Source organism: Nicotiana tabacum, chromosome 4 (genome assembly GCF_000715075.1).
Source record: "Nicotiana tabacum cultivar K326 chromosome 4, ASM71507v2, whole genome shotgun sequence".
Classification (NCBI taxonomy): Eukaryota; Viridiplantae; Streptophyta; class Magnoliopsida; order Solanales; family Solanaceae; genus Nicotiana; species Nicotiana tabacum.
Window position 1 is genome coordinate 22,324,667 of NC_134083.1, and position 16,380 is coordinate 22,341,046.

The 16,380-nt window shown below is 37.5% G+C and overlaps 3 protein-coding genes across 6 annotated transcripts; 2 read left to right on the plus strand and 1 right to left on the minus strand.

The window, feature by feature from the left end:
* The first annotated feature begins 517 nt into the window (after nucleotides 1–517).
* LOC107772422 (embryo-specific protein ATS3B) lies at nucleotides 518–1,907 on the plus strand. The gene is made up of 3 exons (XM_016591927.2): nucleotides 518–954; nucleotides 1,170–1,274; nucleotides 1,376–1,907. Exons 1-3 carry the CDS (start codon nucleotides 814–816, stop codon nucleotides 1,709–1,711), a joined length of 582 nt encoding a protein of 193 aa, XP_016447413.1. The 5' UTR covers nucleotides 518–813; the 3' UTR covers nucleotides 1,712–1,907.
* Nucleotides 1,908–4,841: 2,934 nt separating this feature from the next.
* On the plus strand, nucleotides 4,842–8,418 carry LOC107772397 (putative polygalacturonase At3g15720). Its single transcript, XM_016591900.2, has 10 exons — nucleotides 4,842–4,996; nucleotides 5,449–5,574; nucleotides 5,735–5,872; nucleotides 6,173–6,349; nucleotides 6,458–6,481; nucleotides 6,562–6,769; nucleotides 7,078–7,159; nucleotides 7,251–7,356; nucleotides 7,487–7,603; nucleotides 7,930–8,418. Exons 1-10 carry the CDS (start codon nucleotides 4,967–4,969, stop codon nucleotides 8,155–8,157), a joined length of 1,236 nt encoding a protein of 411 aa, XP_016447386.1. The 5' UTR covers nucleotides 4,842–4,966; the 3' UTR covers nucleotides 8,158–8,418.
* Nucleotides 7,832–11,419, minus strand: LOC107772407 (DCC family protein At1g52590, chloroplastic). 4 transcript variants are annotated; one of them, XR_001645067.2, is made up of 6 exons: nucleotides 10,961–11,419; nucleotides 10,288–10,345; nucleotides 9,581–9,688; nucleotides 9,213–9,305; nucleotides 8,945–9,115; nucleotides 7,832–8,027 (listed from the first exon to the last, which is right to left on the minus strand). XR_001645067.2 is itself a non-coding variant. In XM_016591912.2 (5 exons), exons 1-5 carry the CDS (start codon nucleotides 11,166–11,168, stop codon nucleotides 9,034–9,036), a joined length of 549 nt encoding a protein of 182 aa, XP_016447398.1. In that variant the 5' UTR covers nucleotides 11,169–11,419; the 3' UTR covers nucleotides 8,721–9,033. The 4 variants fall into 4 exon arrangements, 2 of the variants coding, with proteins under 2 accessions (XP_016447398.1, XP_075107636.1); XR_001645063.2 differs by lacking the exon at nucleotides 7,832–8,027 and adding an exon at nucleotides 8,566–8,682; XM_016591912.2 differs by lacking the exon at nucleotides 7,832–8,027 and having other exon boundaries at nucleotides 8,721–9,115.
* Nucleotides 11,420–16,380: the final 4,961 nt, after the last annotated feature.

A 16,380-nucleotide genomic window follows, 5' to 3' on the forward strand; every position in this document is an offset into this window, starting at 1 on the left:
TTTGAATTTTTTTAATATACCACTCGATTGACCTATCAAGATTTTATTTCCTAACCTTACGTTTCCTCTTTAAATCTTTAAATCATGAAGCTGCTTGCCTATATGCTCATTGACATTTGACACTGGATGGTATGGCAACTTAGTCAAATAATCTTAGTTTCGTCCAATCAGAGATTTCTAAAAAATGATTAAACTGGAACATATTAGCTCATAATGCCTAGGGTGAATTCTAAACCAGGAAGTAAACTCAAGAAAGGGACTATTATGTATTTCTTTCTTCTTCTTTTTTCAAATGTATTTTGTATTTCTTCTCAATAGAAAATTTTATCTTAGAGGAAATTGGAGAAAGGGGTAAGATTAGAATTGACATAAGAAACTCGCAGGTCCAGCCACCAAACAAACCATCCCTATCAGATATCAAATCACATCATCGAACAATTTAATTTGATAGACTAAAATGTCCCTATACTTGGTCACTAAGATACATGGCGCCCACGAATAAATCCAATTCTGAGTCTATACTCTCGAGGATAATCCGATTCTTCCCTGTGCACTAGCTCTGCACGCCAACCACGTTTTTACCATTTTGTAATCCTTACCATCTGTTTCACCTAACGTTTCATCCCTTCATTTTCACCCTCACAAGTGGCGGAAGGACGAATATACCCCTTTCTTTGTTACCCCAACTGTACTCGTGTACTATTCCAAGTTCGCCACAAATTAGTAATCACCCATTGCTATTATATTCCAAAAAAAGTGGTTTAAATTCAGCAAAATAGAAAGTCCAAAACAGGGCTCTAGATATCACCAGCCATGATCAGAGGACCGGCGCTACTCTTTCTTCTCGTTATCACCGTCGCGTCCATCACTTACGGTGCTCAAGCATCAAGATCCATTGTGTTTTTGCCCCAGCCTTTATCATCCCTCGACATAATCAACACCACTTCGAACCAGGTACCTTTTATTCATTTCATCTTCTTTTTGTTTCATTTATCAAATGTTTGTGCAGAAAATAGACATTAGTCAATTAACCAACTATCCTTCACCCCAAAATTGTTGGCGTTAGCTATTCTGAAAAATATGGTAAAATACGAGTGCCCATTATTATGTCCGAACATCGATTAATAAACAGTTGGGTTTTAAAATTAATCTGAATATCATATGCGTAGAATGCCCGCTGTTCATTTACGGTGAGCATAAGGACAAGCTGCTCTTCTCCTGCACTCACCAGAGACCAAATTAGTCTATCCTTTGGTGATGCTTATGGAAATCAGGTAAACCACTTTTCGTATAGCTTTAAGCTCAATTTATTGAGTGTCAGGAAATAGTATTGTTTAATTTTACTGTTCGATTGTTCAAACTCCTTTTTTTCCAGGTTTATGCGCCGAGACTAGATGATCCGTCAAGCAGGGCTTTTGAGCGGTGTTCAAAGGATACATACACGGTATACGGTCCATGTACGTATCAGATCTGTTATGTGTACCTGTACAGGAGTGGATACGATGGGTGGATACCGTATGATGTTACTATCTACGGCTACCACACCAAAGCTGTCACCTTCACCTACAATGTTGGCATCCCTAGTGACACTTGGTACGGTCATAATTACTGTCGTTCTCGCGCTGTAAAATCTGCACAGAACTTGGGCTGGAGCTTGCTTTCTATTGGTTCCACTATGCTGTACACAATAGCTGGCCTGCTTCGTGGTTAGTTTTGGGCCTTCCTCTTTCTATCTAATTTGGGCCTGTCCACTTTGGAACACTTCGCTTGCCTGATTTATGTCTTGTAATAAACAAATGCTACTTAGGTATGGTTACTTTGCTCTATGACGTTGTAGAAAGCAAGACAGCTTTTGGATATTCGATATGAGTATAGGTTTAGCAAGATATGCTATCCTTTTAGAAGCATTAACTTGACTTCTTAACTTAGATGTGTACAATAAATTTGGTAGTCACAACAAAAGGCCTGATTGATCAAATCCTCCCAACATTATCTTCTAACAGCCAATCGACTTCCCAACTCGTGTAAATTGGCCAAAACACAAGTTGAATGGGTTAAGAGGGGCAATCCCATTTTCCACTGTGTTTCGAACAAAAACTAAGTTGCCTAAAGCACAAGTAGCTGGGATGTTATTGCTCTTTATACCAGTTGAATTGATATAGACTATGCACTAGTTCTAGTACCATCATACAACAACCGGAGGAAGCTGCAATTGTAAGAATGAGAAGTTGAAAAGGCAAACTTAGTATAAAGGAATGCATTCAACCGTATTATTTACTCTATTTCCTCACTAATTGTAATGGAAGTGTACTAATCTGAAATTTAAAGGGAGTACGCAGTAGAATTCAGCTGTTCCTCCAATTCTTATTGATCAATTTTATCTTCTTTCACTCCTTAGACATACTACAAATATAAGTAACTATTAGGACGATTATTATTGCTGTTTTTGGTTAAACCACAATATGGTTCAAGAGCTCCTGCAGTAGTGAGGCTCTGGTGTGCTAAAGAAGTTTTGTCATTTTAAGCAGGACTTCGATGGAAAGCAGTTTTGCTTGGTTCACATATTTTTCAGTTTTTCTAAGTAAGATGCCTTGATAGAGGAAACACGTCCTTACTAGAAACTGCGAATCGCTAAATTTAGAGTGCTTTTCGGAAAAGTTAACAATAAGGGATTGGGTGTACTAGATGTAACATGTTCAAAAGGACAAAGTTGACCCAACGAAACATTATTTCTAATAGAAGTATGACTTTACAAAAAGGCAGGGGATATTGGATGATAACAAATTAAAAGGATTGCAGAAGATCACGCTACCAACTCGCCATTTATAGTAATCAACTATTTAGATCTTATTTGAAAAGTATTTCATATCCGTGAGATTGAAGTAGCAAGAAAATCTAACACATCAAAAGTCCAAGATTGGCAATGGAAATAGTGTCCGAAGTGTACCTAGCTAGTAGGAGGCTGTGAAGTGAAGGAATGGCCAGGAATAAGGGATATCTATAGGAATTAAACCAAATTAAAGTGTGATCAATTTAAGAGATAATTCTTGTTTGATCTTTCATACCTCTCTAAATTGTCTTTCTAGTCAAAATCCCTCTGAAGTCAGATATCTGGTTTCTGTTAACGTTAGTTTGTCCTGGAGTATTATAAAAACGGATGGTACTAGCTAGTTTATTATGAGTACCAGACTAAAAAGTTAATGAAATCAAATACTACGCTTTTTTCGCCGGACTTTTCCAATATAGCTATTGTTGAATATCTTTTAAGCGGCAAAATTATACCGTTTCATTTACAAATTTTCAAGAGAAGTGACACAGAAGAAGATATGAAAGCCCTTAGTTGGATTTGATTGGGTGTACAAAGAAAACCGATAAACCACACTAAACCGATAATCCGAGTCAAAAAAGGAAAAAAAAAACCGATGTGGTTTGGTTTGATTTGATTTGGTATTGGAAAATAAAACCCGACCATAATTGGTTTGGTTTGGTTTTAACTAAAAAAGGTCAAACCGAAATCAAACCAATCCGATAATACATTTATATAATTTTTAAAATATTTTATACATATAAATATTTATTGTAATATAATTTATAAATATTTCTTAAACTTTTTCACAGTTTTATCTTTTAACGTATTATTTCAACTTTAGACTTAACGTTCTTGAATAATAAATAAATTTTATAATCCATAAATGTAGTGACTCAAACAAAGTTCAAATCAATACTAATGCTAACAAAAGAAATTCAATTCAATACTAAAAATGACGATAGTGTTGGATAATTATTTTAGTTTTACATTGGTTTAAATGAAAATGCATAACTTACTTTATCTTTTTCTTTAATGCTTATTTATGTAATTAATATTAGTACTTATTAGCTTTACTTATTTTAGCATGACCTATATAGTATTTTTAGATTATGTTGATTTTCATTATGGCTTATTAATTAGCAATATTTGTTTTATGTAATTTTATTATTTTATCTTTGTTATTGAATATTTTAGTATAATACTATGACTTATCTCATATTATTGTATTAGTTTATTGGAAAACATATTATATAGTTGTATTTTAGTAGGACTTAAGAAATATTTGGAGCACAAGTTACATATTTTATGCTATGAAGATTTTTCCGGAAAAAAAAAACGAAAACCCGAAAATGAAAAACCTGACTTTGTTGGTTTGGTTTGGTTTATAAATTTAAAAACTTGACACCATTAATTTGGTTTGATAATTAAAAAATTCGAACCAACCCAACTTATGTACAGATTTGAACCGCAACAATTAGGCTGCAAATTCATTCTATTAGATAGGGTGACTTCTATCAAAACATATAATCATTATTTTTTGGTATTTATTGTACTAATTTTTATTTTTTTTTGGCAAGACACTGATATAACTTGAAGGTAAATTAAAGCTACTCGGAAATGAAAATCTTCAAGCATCTCATCATATCGCATTCAATTATCTGTTTTCGATTGAAGTGAAAGGAGGCTCCATCGTGCTTTGTGTTTTACATTCGAACTTGCCCATATAAAAAGTAAAATTTCTTAGACTTTATACAGTAAAATATATTTTCTTTTCTTTTGTGGACGTCTAAAGCAACTAAAAAGTACAAATATAATACTTGCGTAATTCGTAAATCAGCCAATTATGCGTTAAGTCAGCTATTATTTCTATTATTTGCTTCGATAGACGTGATAAGTGATAGATCCAAGAGGGTTATTAAGTCACTTGATCTAAACGAAAAAAATATTAGTCAAATCTATGGATTTGATTAAATGAGAAGCTGGAGAATTTACTCCAATATAATGATATTGGTAAATGGTGGCCGAATTATATATATATTTTGTTGATGCGAAAAAGGTTGTGAAACTTCAATCTTAAGTGTGGAGGGTATCGTGGCTTTTTAATCTTTCTATGCTTATTTATATAACTAGAAGATTTGCAGCACATTCTGATTATGCATGGTTCTTTTACTAGCTGGTACTACAATGGTGAGTTCAGTTTATATAACACAAAAGCGTTCTTGTTATTGTTTACCTTTGATTACTGAAAATCTTAACCGAAAACTAAAATCTAAAATTCCTTATTTGTGTTTGTCCATATATTTGATCACTAATTATTTCTTTTGTATTGAGTTGTTTCTATTTTTCGCACATAAATGATAATTTATAAAATTATATGCTACATTAGAGAATTAATTAAAAAATGTTTTTTTTGCCCGAGGGTCTAAACGGTGGTGAAGCCACACGGTCAAAAGGTGGTCAATTGACCACCATTCGTCGAAAAATTACATTGTATACATAGGTAAAATATTATAGTTTAGAGATATATAACACATATTTTACACTCTTTATCGTGGATTTTTAAAACAACTTTGAAAAATTTCTAGGTTCGGTACTAGGTCTAAAGCATTTGGGTCATGATGATGTGGTTTAATTTGCAGGTTTACTTGGGAATTTTCTTGGTTTTGTTGTGCATGTTTTCTCCTGTATGGAGTGCTGACGACATTAAAACTTTCAATGTCGTGAATTTTGGGGCAGTCGGAGACGGAAGAACGGATGATCTCCCAGTAAGTAAAAACCATTACTATTTCTTGAATTTTCTAGCATTCGAGCTTATATGTGCATTTACACCGATTTAGAGCAACTACAAGTACTCTTATATATTTCCTCGAATATGTGAGAATTTCTAAACATGGATGTATAATTTGAACTGTGGATATTATGCAGGCTTTCCTCAAGGCATGGGAAACTGTCTGTCAATCGGAGTCGAGTCGTGTAATTCTTGTTATACCAGAAAAAAAGAAATTCTTACTGACGCCTTCAACATTTGAGGGTCCTTGCAAACCCTCTTTTATCCATATTCAGGTCATTCCCTTCAGCCTTTTTGCTCAACATTATTAAGAAACAAACAAGCATATTTAACTAGGATTTATATTATACACCACAAACAATATGTCAAATTCTAACACTACATCGTAATTTAACTTGGTGTGACACAATATCAGTTTTCTATTTCATTCTATTTATTACGAATAGTTATACGTAATTATCTTTTAAGTAACCTGAATATATCAATGTATAAAAGTTAAACTCATATAACTAAGCTAGATCAAAACAATGCTGAGATATCTGATAACTTATTTTGTTAGTGGTGTCTGTTTGCAGGTATCAGGAAATATAATTGCACCTAACTCAAAATCGGGATGGGATGGACGTGCAACCAATGCATGGCTCATTTTCGAGAATATCGACCATCTTACTGTTAATGGAAATGGAGTTTTTGACGGCCAAGGCCATGTATGGTGGTCTAATCCTTGCTTGGATGATAACAACCCATCCCAAGTAAGCATTAATTAAAGCATATTTTCAAAGGCTTCTATGGTGAAAACTGAAAAGAAACCTTTAGATATCTAGCAAAATGTCTTACATATGGAAATATTTTTTGGCCAGGAAACACAATGCAAAGGACCAACTGTGAGTATACAGTTAATCTATTTCTCAAATTTCCTCTATATATGTGTGCACGTAATGTGATGATCTTCGTATATATATAGGCATTGATTTTCAGACGATGCGACCGACTTCGAGTTTGGGGAGTAACGCTTATTAGAAGCGCTAGAAGTCATATCATATTGACTGCTTGCAATGAAGTTAGCATCGCTAATATTCGTATTATGTCCCCCGGTGACAGTCCCAACACCGATGGGATAGACGTTTCCGCTAGCACAAACGTACGAATACACAACTCTCTCATTGCCACAGGTACATTTTCACTATGAGATTTATTTCTACTCACTAACAATGTAAAAGAATCTTTATAATGTACAACTTTTTTACAATGTCAAGTCACTCAAAATATAACTTATCATAGCTGCTCTAATAAGTGAAATTAAACTTAAAAGTAAAGCAAGTGGCATGTACTATAAATGGTTAAAATATAGAGTCAATGTATATAAGTTAAATCCTTTTACTATTACCCCTTTTTGATTTATCTGTCGAATTACAACTTTTAGTTAAGAGTACAAAATTTACTTGCTTTTTATTATAATTTGGGCAATGAATTATGATAGGCGATGACTGTATTGCAATAGGAGGAGGATCGTCCAATGTCAATATAAGCGGCATAACATGCGGACCAGGCCATGGTATTAGGTAATTAATTAATTACTGGTTTTTCAAATCCAGTTTACTAGAATGTTGTAAAATTGTACATAAAAGTTTTGAATTTTTTTTATGGCTGTAGTATTGGATCCTTGGGAGAAGGAGGATTTGAAATTGTGGAAGATGTGCGCGTACGAAATTGCACGATTAAAGACACCTTAACAGGAGTAAGAATTAAGACCTGGCAGGTAATGTGCACTTCGTTTTTTCATCAGTTGCAAAATACTCTGACAATATTAGTCATTTAAACTTGACAAATACAAGCAGTTCATTTTTACAGCCATAACTAGCTAACATGTTAGTTTTCAAATGGAACAGGGAGGCAAAGGGTATGCAAGGAGGATCACTTTTGAAGGAATAAAATTGGTTGCAGTCAACAATCCCATCATCATCGACCAATTTTACTGCCCCAGCCGAGTCAATTGCAAAAATGATGTGAGACCACATATATTTACTACTGTAATACACTAACATTGAAATGTGAAAAGTAAACCAAGAAAATAAAAATAGAAAAAGAATACTGTTTGCAAATGTTGGCACAAGTTGATACTTCTTTAGTCAGCATCCGCATATTACTAGTGAACTACTTTCCAACAGTTTGACATTACTAACCTAGAAAACAAGATAGTTTACCTGCTATAACAAGTTAAAATATAGTAGCCATGTTAAAATTTCAGTGTATATAAGTTCAATTTCTAGTGAACTGTTTACTAACAGTTGAATTTCATTACTAAGTGACTGTTTTGACTAATTTAACACAGACAGCTGCAGTTGCATTGAGCGACATAGCATTCAGAGGAATATCAGGGACTTCCCTGATGGACGAGGTGATAAATCTGAGCTGCAGCGAAACTGTTGGCTGCAAAAACATACTTGTCGATCATGTGTATATATCATCTGTTAAGGGTAACCCTGTTCATGCCAAGTGCGTTAATGCTCATGGAAGACACACTCATACTAGGCCTGTTGTGAACTGTCTGCTGCCATAGTTATGATGTTACAAAACATACCTTATTGTTCAACAATAAAATATAGGGTGGGCTGGGAGGATGTTGTACCATTATTCTCAACTGTTATAGGTTTATAGCTATTTTGCTATTTTAGGGAATTACTAGATTCAAGGCTTATGGATACAGTTTCTGTAACCAATAACTAGTGAAATGCCACCACTGTTTTTGCTTTTCTTGATAGGTTCAACAGCCACAATAAACTTTTTTATGCAAAACATGCGGATCAACTGTTGTAGGTTTATATTTATACTGCTATTTAGGGAATCACTAGATTCAAGGCTTATGGATACAAATTCATTAACGAATAACTAATTAGAGCCACAATTAATTCTTTTTCCGATAAGCTCAGAAGCTACTTTTATCTTTGTATGCAACATTATATCCGAATTAGAGGGACAAAATAAATCCTAGAGCATTTCATTCGGACCTTTAGTATTTTACAGTACAATTACAATATTAGAGTTGGAACTTATGTACAAAATCGCAAATTCCCTTTACCAGCGCCTAACATAAAAGATACAATTAATTGTCAGAACAAGATGTCAGATAGAAAATAAGAACTTTAATATAGAATCAAATTAATAAGATCTATTGTCCAGCATTCTCTTTCTCCATTGTGTAACTAATCATAACACCAGAGCCATATAATAAGATAAGAATAGAGAAGTTTAGATTCTAAATATGCAGATAGCAGCAAGTGATTATAAACTATATCAAATTCTGTTCTATACAAGAGAGTATTTTACTTGCATGATAGAAAAAGTACCAGTTTCTGTATGTCTGCAATCAAATGATGTTGCGCCATCTCAATTCTTACATGAACCGAAGCACCTAAAGAGTGTTTGGCACCTCCAGTTATATCTCACATGAATCAGAGCGGCCAAAGAGTGCATAACGGTTATTGGCAACATTATCATATGCAAAGTCTCGAATGAATCTGCTAAAATGAGGGAAGAATTAAGCACCAGAAGATGAAGCAAGTTCTTCTTATACTCCACTAAGTTAAAACTGGGATCAGAACAGTGAAAACTTACAGAGGCACAAATTGTAAGAAAAAGGCTAGCTGAGGGAAAGGCAAGTTAATGTACTCCATAATCTTCAGAACAGCTTCGGATTTCACATAAGACCTGAAATGAATACAGTCTTCACTAGTTACTCATTCCGTGATTACTGCCATTTTAGTATGCATCTGGACAAAATTTGAGTTAGCTGAGAAAAAATTCAAGTCGAAGTTGAAAAAAGTTTGTGTTTAGTTTGTTTGTGCACTAAGTATAGAGTTATGATCCTTGTCCCACCCTCGCCCTCCCACCTAAAAAATATTAAAAAAGAATAAACTTGGTTCAGCATTAGAGCCATGTTAGACAGCATACATATCCCTTTTTAATTGGAGCATACAGCATACCTATCTTTTTCAACAAGCACAACACTTGAAATATCATCAGGAGCTCTGCCAGATCTCCTCAACAGATTTTTCCCTGCTTCACTTTGTAAAGCTTCATACCTAATTCTCCTGGATATCGACGGAATGTGGAATTAAAGGAGTAGTAACCTTCATGAGAATCAAGAAATCAAGGAACATCAACTGATGATGATTACACTAAGAAGCCTGACTGGTAAGAGTCAATAACACTCCCTTCTCTAATTAGATGAGCTCAGATAGTTTCTCTTAGCAGACTCTTCTTAATAAGCAATGCGAGCCTTTTATTCATCAAATAGTTAAGAGACAACGTCTTTTGACCTGGGCTCACCATTTCAATTTCCATTCTATGTTCTATCTGAAGTAGAATATTACCAAATATATTTAGGAAAATTATGCAGCAGAGGGACCTCTTAAACACTAACCAAGACGATAAGAGTATGATAGAACAAACATTAAGGGTAAACATAAAGTAAATTTCTGAAAGCAGAACTAGCACATAGCTCCGGTCACGACACATAACTTTGTAAACCAGCTAGAATATCTGATCAAGAGCCATCAAATTTGCTGAGACAGATATCTTCTTTCATATAAAAATAAACCATACTTAAAGAGCTTGATTGTACAGAGGGAAGGAAGTTTGAATGTAGACATCCTTTCAGCCAAAAACAAGAAAAGGTGAGAACACCAACCTTGTACTATCATTATCACGGACAAACTTTACACCTCCATTACACAGATTACACACGCCTGCAAGACATGCAAAACAATTCTAATTAGTTTCACGCGCTATGTTGTCCAAAACCACCAAACAGAGGATTGCTACACTATCCGAGATCGATTATCATAAACTTTAAACTTGCATTTCATGATAACATGGAGAAATTCTGAGGCTTGGAATAGCTGTGGTCAAAACTTGAAAATTTGTTTCAAATACATCAACACAGACAAAATAAAAACGATGATGTTGTGCTTGAGAATTGACAAATTCATAAAACGCAGGCACCAAGTTGAGCATTAGGGAGCTTGGGATACTTATGTTGTGCAACAAGGAGCAGGAAAATTACCTAAAATCACATTCTTGTTAAATAAACAGCAAGCAAATTCAATCATTATATGGTAAATACCTTTTTTCCCCTCTGAGAGGTAACTTTTACTCAATAAAATAATACCAAGGAGGTATTAAACAGTAGAAAATTAATTGCTAAATGCCTAATCTTGCTCCGCAGCATTAAAACCCTTTACTTTCACTATAATTTATTATATATAACATCTATTCCTAATTGAACTGACAAAGAAAAGTGATGTAGGAAATCAAGGGTATTGAAAAAATAGGAGGATAAACCATGCTACATGTAACCATACCATCGAATAACATAATAGGGCGATTATCACCCTCAAAGAAACTTGCAGTTGCCTTCACCCAATCCACCGTTTCACGGCTGCTACTGCTGGTGGTCGGCGGAGTTGATAAAGTTGCAAACGGAGTGAATTGCCGGCGAAATCTAGCATGAGCCGACGGAGTTACAGTTAAACCTGCGAACCTCGCGGGTGCAGTGAACGCCATGTTCATTGGAACCAATTTCAAAAATCAGTTTGCCAGATAAAAAAGGTAGTTAAAATTAGCCCTTGCCTCTGCTCTTAAAATTCTTCTTGCAATGCAATTTACATCAAACACTAGTTCCCAATTCTTTAGAGGGAGCTTCAATTACTAGTCACTGAGAATGTATATAATATGGCCACGTGGAATTGCCAATACCGCTAACTTTTTAGTAAAACCAATCCGGTTTAAGAGGCGATTCTATTAAATTTGTTGGCCTTTGATATTTGTTGTGGCTAAGTGCACAATAGTCGCTTTTAGGCTTTTAGCACCGCTACCTAAAATTTATTATTAATTTTTGTACGGGTCGAAATCCATTTTTAGTAGAAATAGTGTTAGTAAAATATTTCTGCGATGCCACGCGTCGAAGTAATCTAATTATCAAAGAAGGTCGTAGTCGAAAAGTTAGCAGGAACATGGTCGAAGAGTTAGCAGAACCGTGATCAAAGAGTTAGCAAGACCAAAGTCTGAAGAGTTGTCATCAAGGGCGAGGTCGAGCACCCTTAACGAAGTTGTAATGGCTAGTTTCGAGATAGGACACAAAAGTGTGAATATTCTCTGCACTTGTACTATTAGGGTTTTTAGGAACATGTTCCTTATAAAAGAGATAGAGACATAATGATAGGGGACATGTGATATTTATTTATAAAAAACACACTTTGACTTGAGAAAGAGAATCGGATCTCATTGTTAAGATACATCACATTTTCACTGAGATTCTTGTCTATACTTTTCCACTAGACCCGAAAATAACTCAAATATTCAAGGGATTGTCTATCATTCATCATTGTCAGAAATAGCATCCACTTATTCCATCCTTTCTTGGGTGACTCATTCATTCTATTTACTTAAATGTCATTTATTGTTATTCATTGATATTGAATGCTACACTATTACCTTTGATTTTTAGAATATTTATTGCATGCTACCGTCACTGTCCGATTATATCTACGTAATATTTATTGCTTTTTCAAGAACTCCATCTTAGAGATATTATTGTTAGTTAAGATTAACCCTCCTTTATATAAATTAAATTATTTGAACCAAGATCTATATTTTTTGATCAAATAATTTGGCGCCGTCTGTGGGGATTTCTTAGTTAAAATTTTAGTTTCCTCTAGATCTACAATTAACGCAAGTTACTAACGTCAAAAAAACACTGAGATATCCTTTCTTTGTGTATACAAAACCTTACATGGCAGGTAACCAAGGAGAAAGGACAAAAATAATAAGTGACTTCCCAACCAACCTCATGAATGTCATCACGAAAGCTGTGAAATAGTAGGTGAGGACACGACGCCCAACGCGTCCCCTAGGCGAGAGAGGTCACCACCCCACACTGCAGCATAATAAAATCGAGCGAAAAAAGGGGCCTACACGTCTACAGAGGATGGGATGCCCCCAGCTGTGAAAAAACTCCTCGAGGCGTGGTTGACCGACACGCTAGCAAGAGTCCTCAACAAACTCGCTCCAGGAATGACTGCAGAAACCGCAAGGGCTTGCGCGATACAACAAGCAGACAAGCAGTGCAACCGACCCCTCCCTCCAACGACAGGTATAACTCACAATGTTACTGACAGTGCAGGTGACTAGGCCCCTGCTATCATTCTAAAGAGGATGGAAGAAATGGAGAATGAAAACAAGGCACTCCGTGACTAGATGAAAGAGCACCAAGAACGAGTCGACAAGATACCGGGAGCTCCTAAGCTGCTGCCAAAAAGGGACGCCGATAGGTTCGTAGAGCACCCGTATAGCGATGATACAGCCCCGCATGCCATACCAAAGACCTTCAAAATGCTGCCCTACCTCAAGATATACGACGGAATGACCGATCCTGAAGATCATGTGACTCACTACGTCACCGCCGTGAAAGGCAATAACCTCACCAAGGAACAAGTGTCCTCTATTTTGCTAAAGAAGTTTGGCTAAACCCTCACGGGAGGGGCATTGGTATTCACAGCTACCAGCCCGTTCCATAGAAACGTTCGAAGATATGGCCGATAAGTTCGTAACCGCCCATGCCGGAGCTAAGAGGGCCGAGGCGAGAGTAAATGACATATTTGCTATCAAGCAATCCTTGGGAGAGGGACTAAGGGACTTCCTTGCCCGGTTCAACAGAGTAAGGATGACTCTGCCAAACGTATCCAAAGGGATGGTGGTCGCAGCTTTTCAGAACGGGTTGAGTAGAGAGGGTTCAAGAGCAACTAGAAAACTGTTGAGTCGATTGATAAAGTATCCTCCAATCACTTGGGACGAAATCCACAATGCTTATTGTACGGAGGTCCGAGCAGACAAGGCCGACCTTAACGGACCAACTCACCGGCTAACCTCGGTACAAGCCGAATCCAGAAAAGAACGAAGAGACAGTACCAGAAGAGATCATCCGATTCCATAACCTAACAGGGAACGCCCCCAACCATATGTCAGGGCAGCCGCCGCACCCTCCCTTAGCTATGAAAAAGGCCCGTCCAGGCCAAGGACAGGGACTCATCGGAACAAAATAAGTATGCCTCCTTTATTATTTGCTCACAATTTTTGTGTGTCGCCTACAGAAATAGTCTACGCTCTAGAGAAACTCGGAACAAAAGTAAAGTGGCCGTTGAAGATGAGGCCAGACCCGAACACCATAAAATCTGACGCCCTCTGTGAGTTCCACTAAGAACGCGGGCACAAAACAGAAAATTGAATAGCCCTTAGCCAATAAGTCGTAAACATGTCACGACAAGGGCACCTCAAAGAGATGCTAAGCGATAAGGGAAGGACCGATTATGCTAGAGGACATGAACATCAAGGCCCGCCAAAGACGCCATCGCCAGCTCGTACCATTAACATGATCATTGGCGGCGACGACGATGCCTCTATCAACGACGTGAAGTTCACCAGCACTCACAAGCTCAAGCGGTCTATCACCCACGAGCGGTACGACGGACTCGAAAAAGTATCATCTTCGACGAGTCGGATGCCGACGGTTTGACTTTCCCTTATAATTATGCCCTCGTTATTACTTTATGCATTTTAGATACCGATGTAAAATGCATCATGGTGGACGATGGAAGCGGTGCGTGTATTATCCATCCCCGAGTCCTTACCCAAATGAGGCTCGAGGATAAGATAGTGTCGTGCTGTATCATGGTAACTGGTTTTTAATAATGCAGCTGAGCGGACATCCGGGGAAATTACACTCTCGATCTTGGCCGGCGGTGTGACTCTGGAGACGATATTCCACACCATGGACCAGGCCACTACGTACAACGCCATAGTGGGACGACTATGGATACACCCCATGAGAGCCATCCACTCCAGCCTATACCAAGTAATTAAATTTCCAACACCATGGGGGATATTCAGCATACTCGGGGAACAACGCACGTCCCAAGAATGCTACCGCATTACCTTGGACAGCACAACCACCCAACAGAAAAAAGACAAAGAAAAAGAAGCATAGCAATCAACAGGGTCGAGGTCGAAACAAGAATAGATGGGGATGTCATTATGGATCCCGACACGGTCGAGGCTACAGGTTCGACCGTAGAAGACCTCGACCCCATTCAATTGGACCTCAATGAACATAGCAAGAAGGCTTATATCGGCTGTAAATTCCAGGAACCAGGTAAATTCAGTCAATTCTTAATAGCTAATGTAGATTTGTTTGCTTTTAGCCATGCAGATATGCCGGGCATCCCAAAGGAAATTGCCACACACAAGTTAAACGTCGACCCATTCCACCCCCCAGTAAGGCAAGTCAAGCGTAAATTCAACTCTTCCATCAACGATGCAATCCGCAAGGAGGTGGAAAAACTGTTAGAAAATGGCTCCATTAGGGAGTCAAAGTACCCCAAGTGGATAGCCAACGTAGTGATGGTCAAAAAGAAAAATGGAAAATGGCGTATGTGCGTGGATTTCACAGACTTGAACAAAGCATGTCCGAAGGATTTGTTCTTATTACCCCACATCAACCAGCTCATCGACGCAACAGTCGGGCACGAACTATTGAGTTTCTTAGACGCTTACTAAGGCTATAATCAAATTCTTATGGAGGAAAAAGACCAAGAGAATACCACATTCATCACCTACCAAGGAATGTATTGCTATAGGGTCATGTCGTTCGGACTGAAAAATGTGGGGGATACTTATCAAAGATTAGTAACCAAGATGTTCAAAGACCAGCTCGGTAAGACCATGGAGGTATATATAGACGATACGTTGGTCAAGTCTGAAAGGGCAGAGGATCACATCGATCATTTGAAAGAAACTTTTGACATAATCAGACAATACGGAATGAAGTTGAACCCGGAGAAATGTGCATTTGGCGTAGCCTCGGGAAAGTTCTTAGGTTTTCTAGTGTCGGATCGAGGCCAACCCAGACCAAATCAAAGTTATCGAGAGGATACCAGAACTTTTAACCACCAAGAAACAAGTCCAAAGTTTGATTGGTCGTATCGCATATTTGCAGGATGACACACTCCTAGGCGTCAAAAAAGAGGCCAAAAAACTAAGAATACAAGCGGCCAGTCTCCTTCATAGAGACCTATACAAGAGGAATTATGGCGGCCATCTAGCGAAGTGCTTAGGCTTGAACCAAACCCAGCGCATCCTCGAAGAAGTCTACGAAGGCCATTGCGGAGCTCACTCTGGCTATCGAGCACTGGTTAGATGCCTCAAACGAGCGGGTTACTACTGGCCCACCACGAAAAAGGATGCCGCAGACTTCGTGAGTAAATGCGAACAATGCCAAAAGTATGACCCGATGATTCACCAAGCAGGCGAATACCTCCACTCGGTCACCTCCCCTTGGTCGTTCATCAAATAGAGAATGGACATTGTGGGGCCCCTCCCAGCAGGGCGAGGCAATGTACGATTAATTTTGGTTTTAATTGACTATTTCTCTAAATGGATGGAAGCAGGAGCGTTCACCCAAATACGGGAACAAGAAGTAATCACCTTTATATGGAGAAACATCATCCGTCGATTCGGCCTACCCAAGGAAATCAACTGTGACAACGGACCCTAGTTCATAGGAAAGAAAATCATTGAGTTCTTCGAGAAATAGCATATCAAGAGGATACTCTCAACCCCATATCACCCAGCAGGTAACGGGCAAGTAGAATCCTCCAACAAATCCATACTAAACATCATGAAGAAAAAACTCGAAAATGCCAAGGGGCTATGGCCAGAAGTACTACCA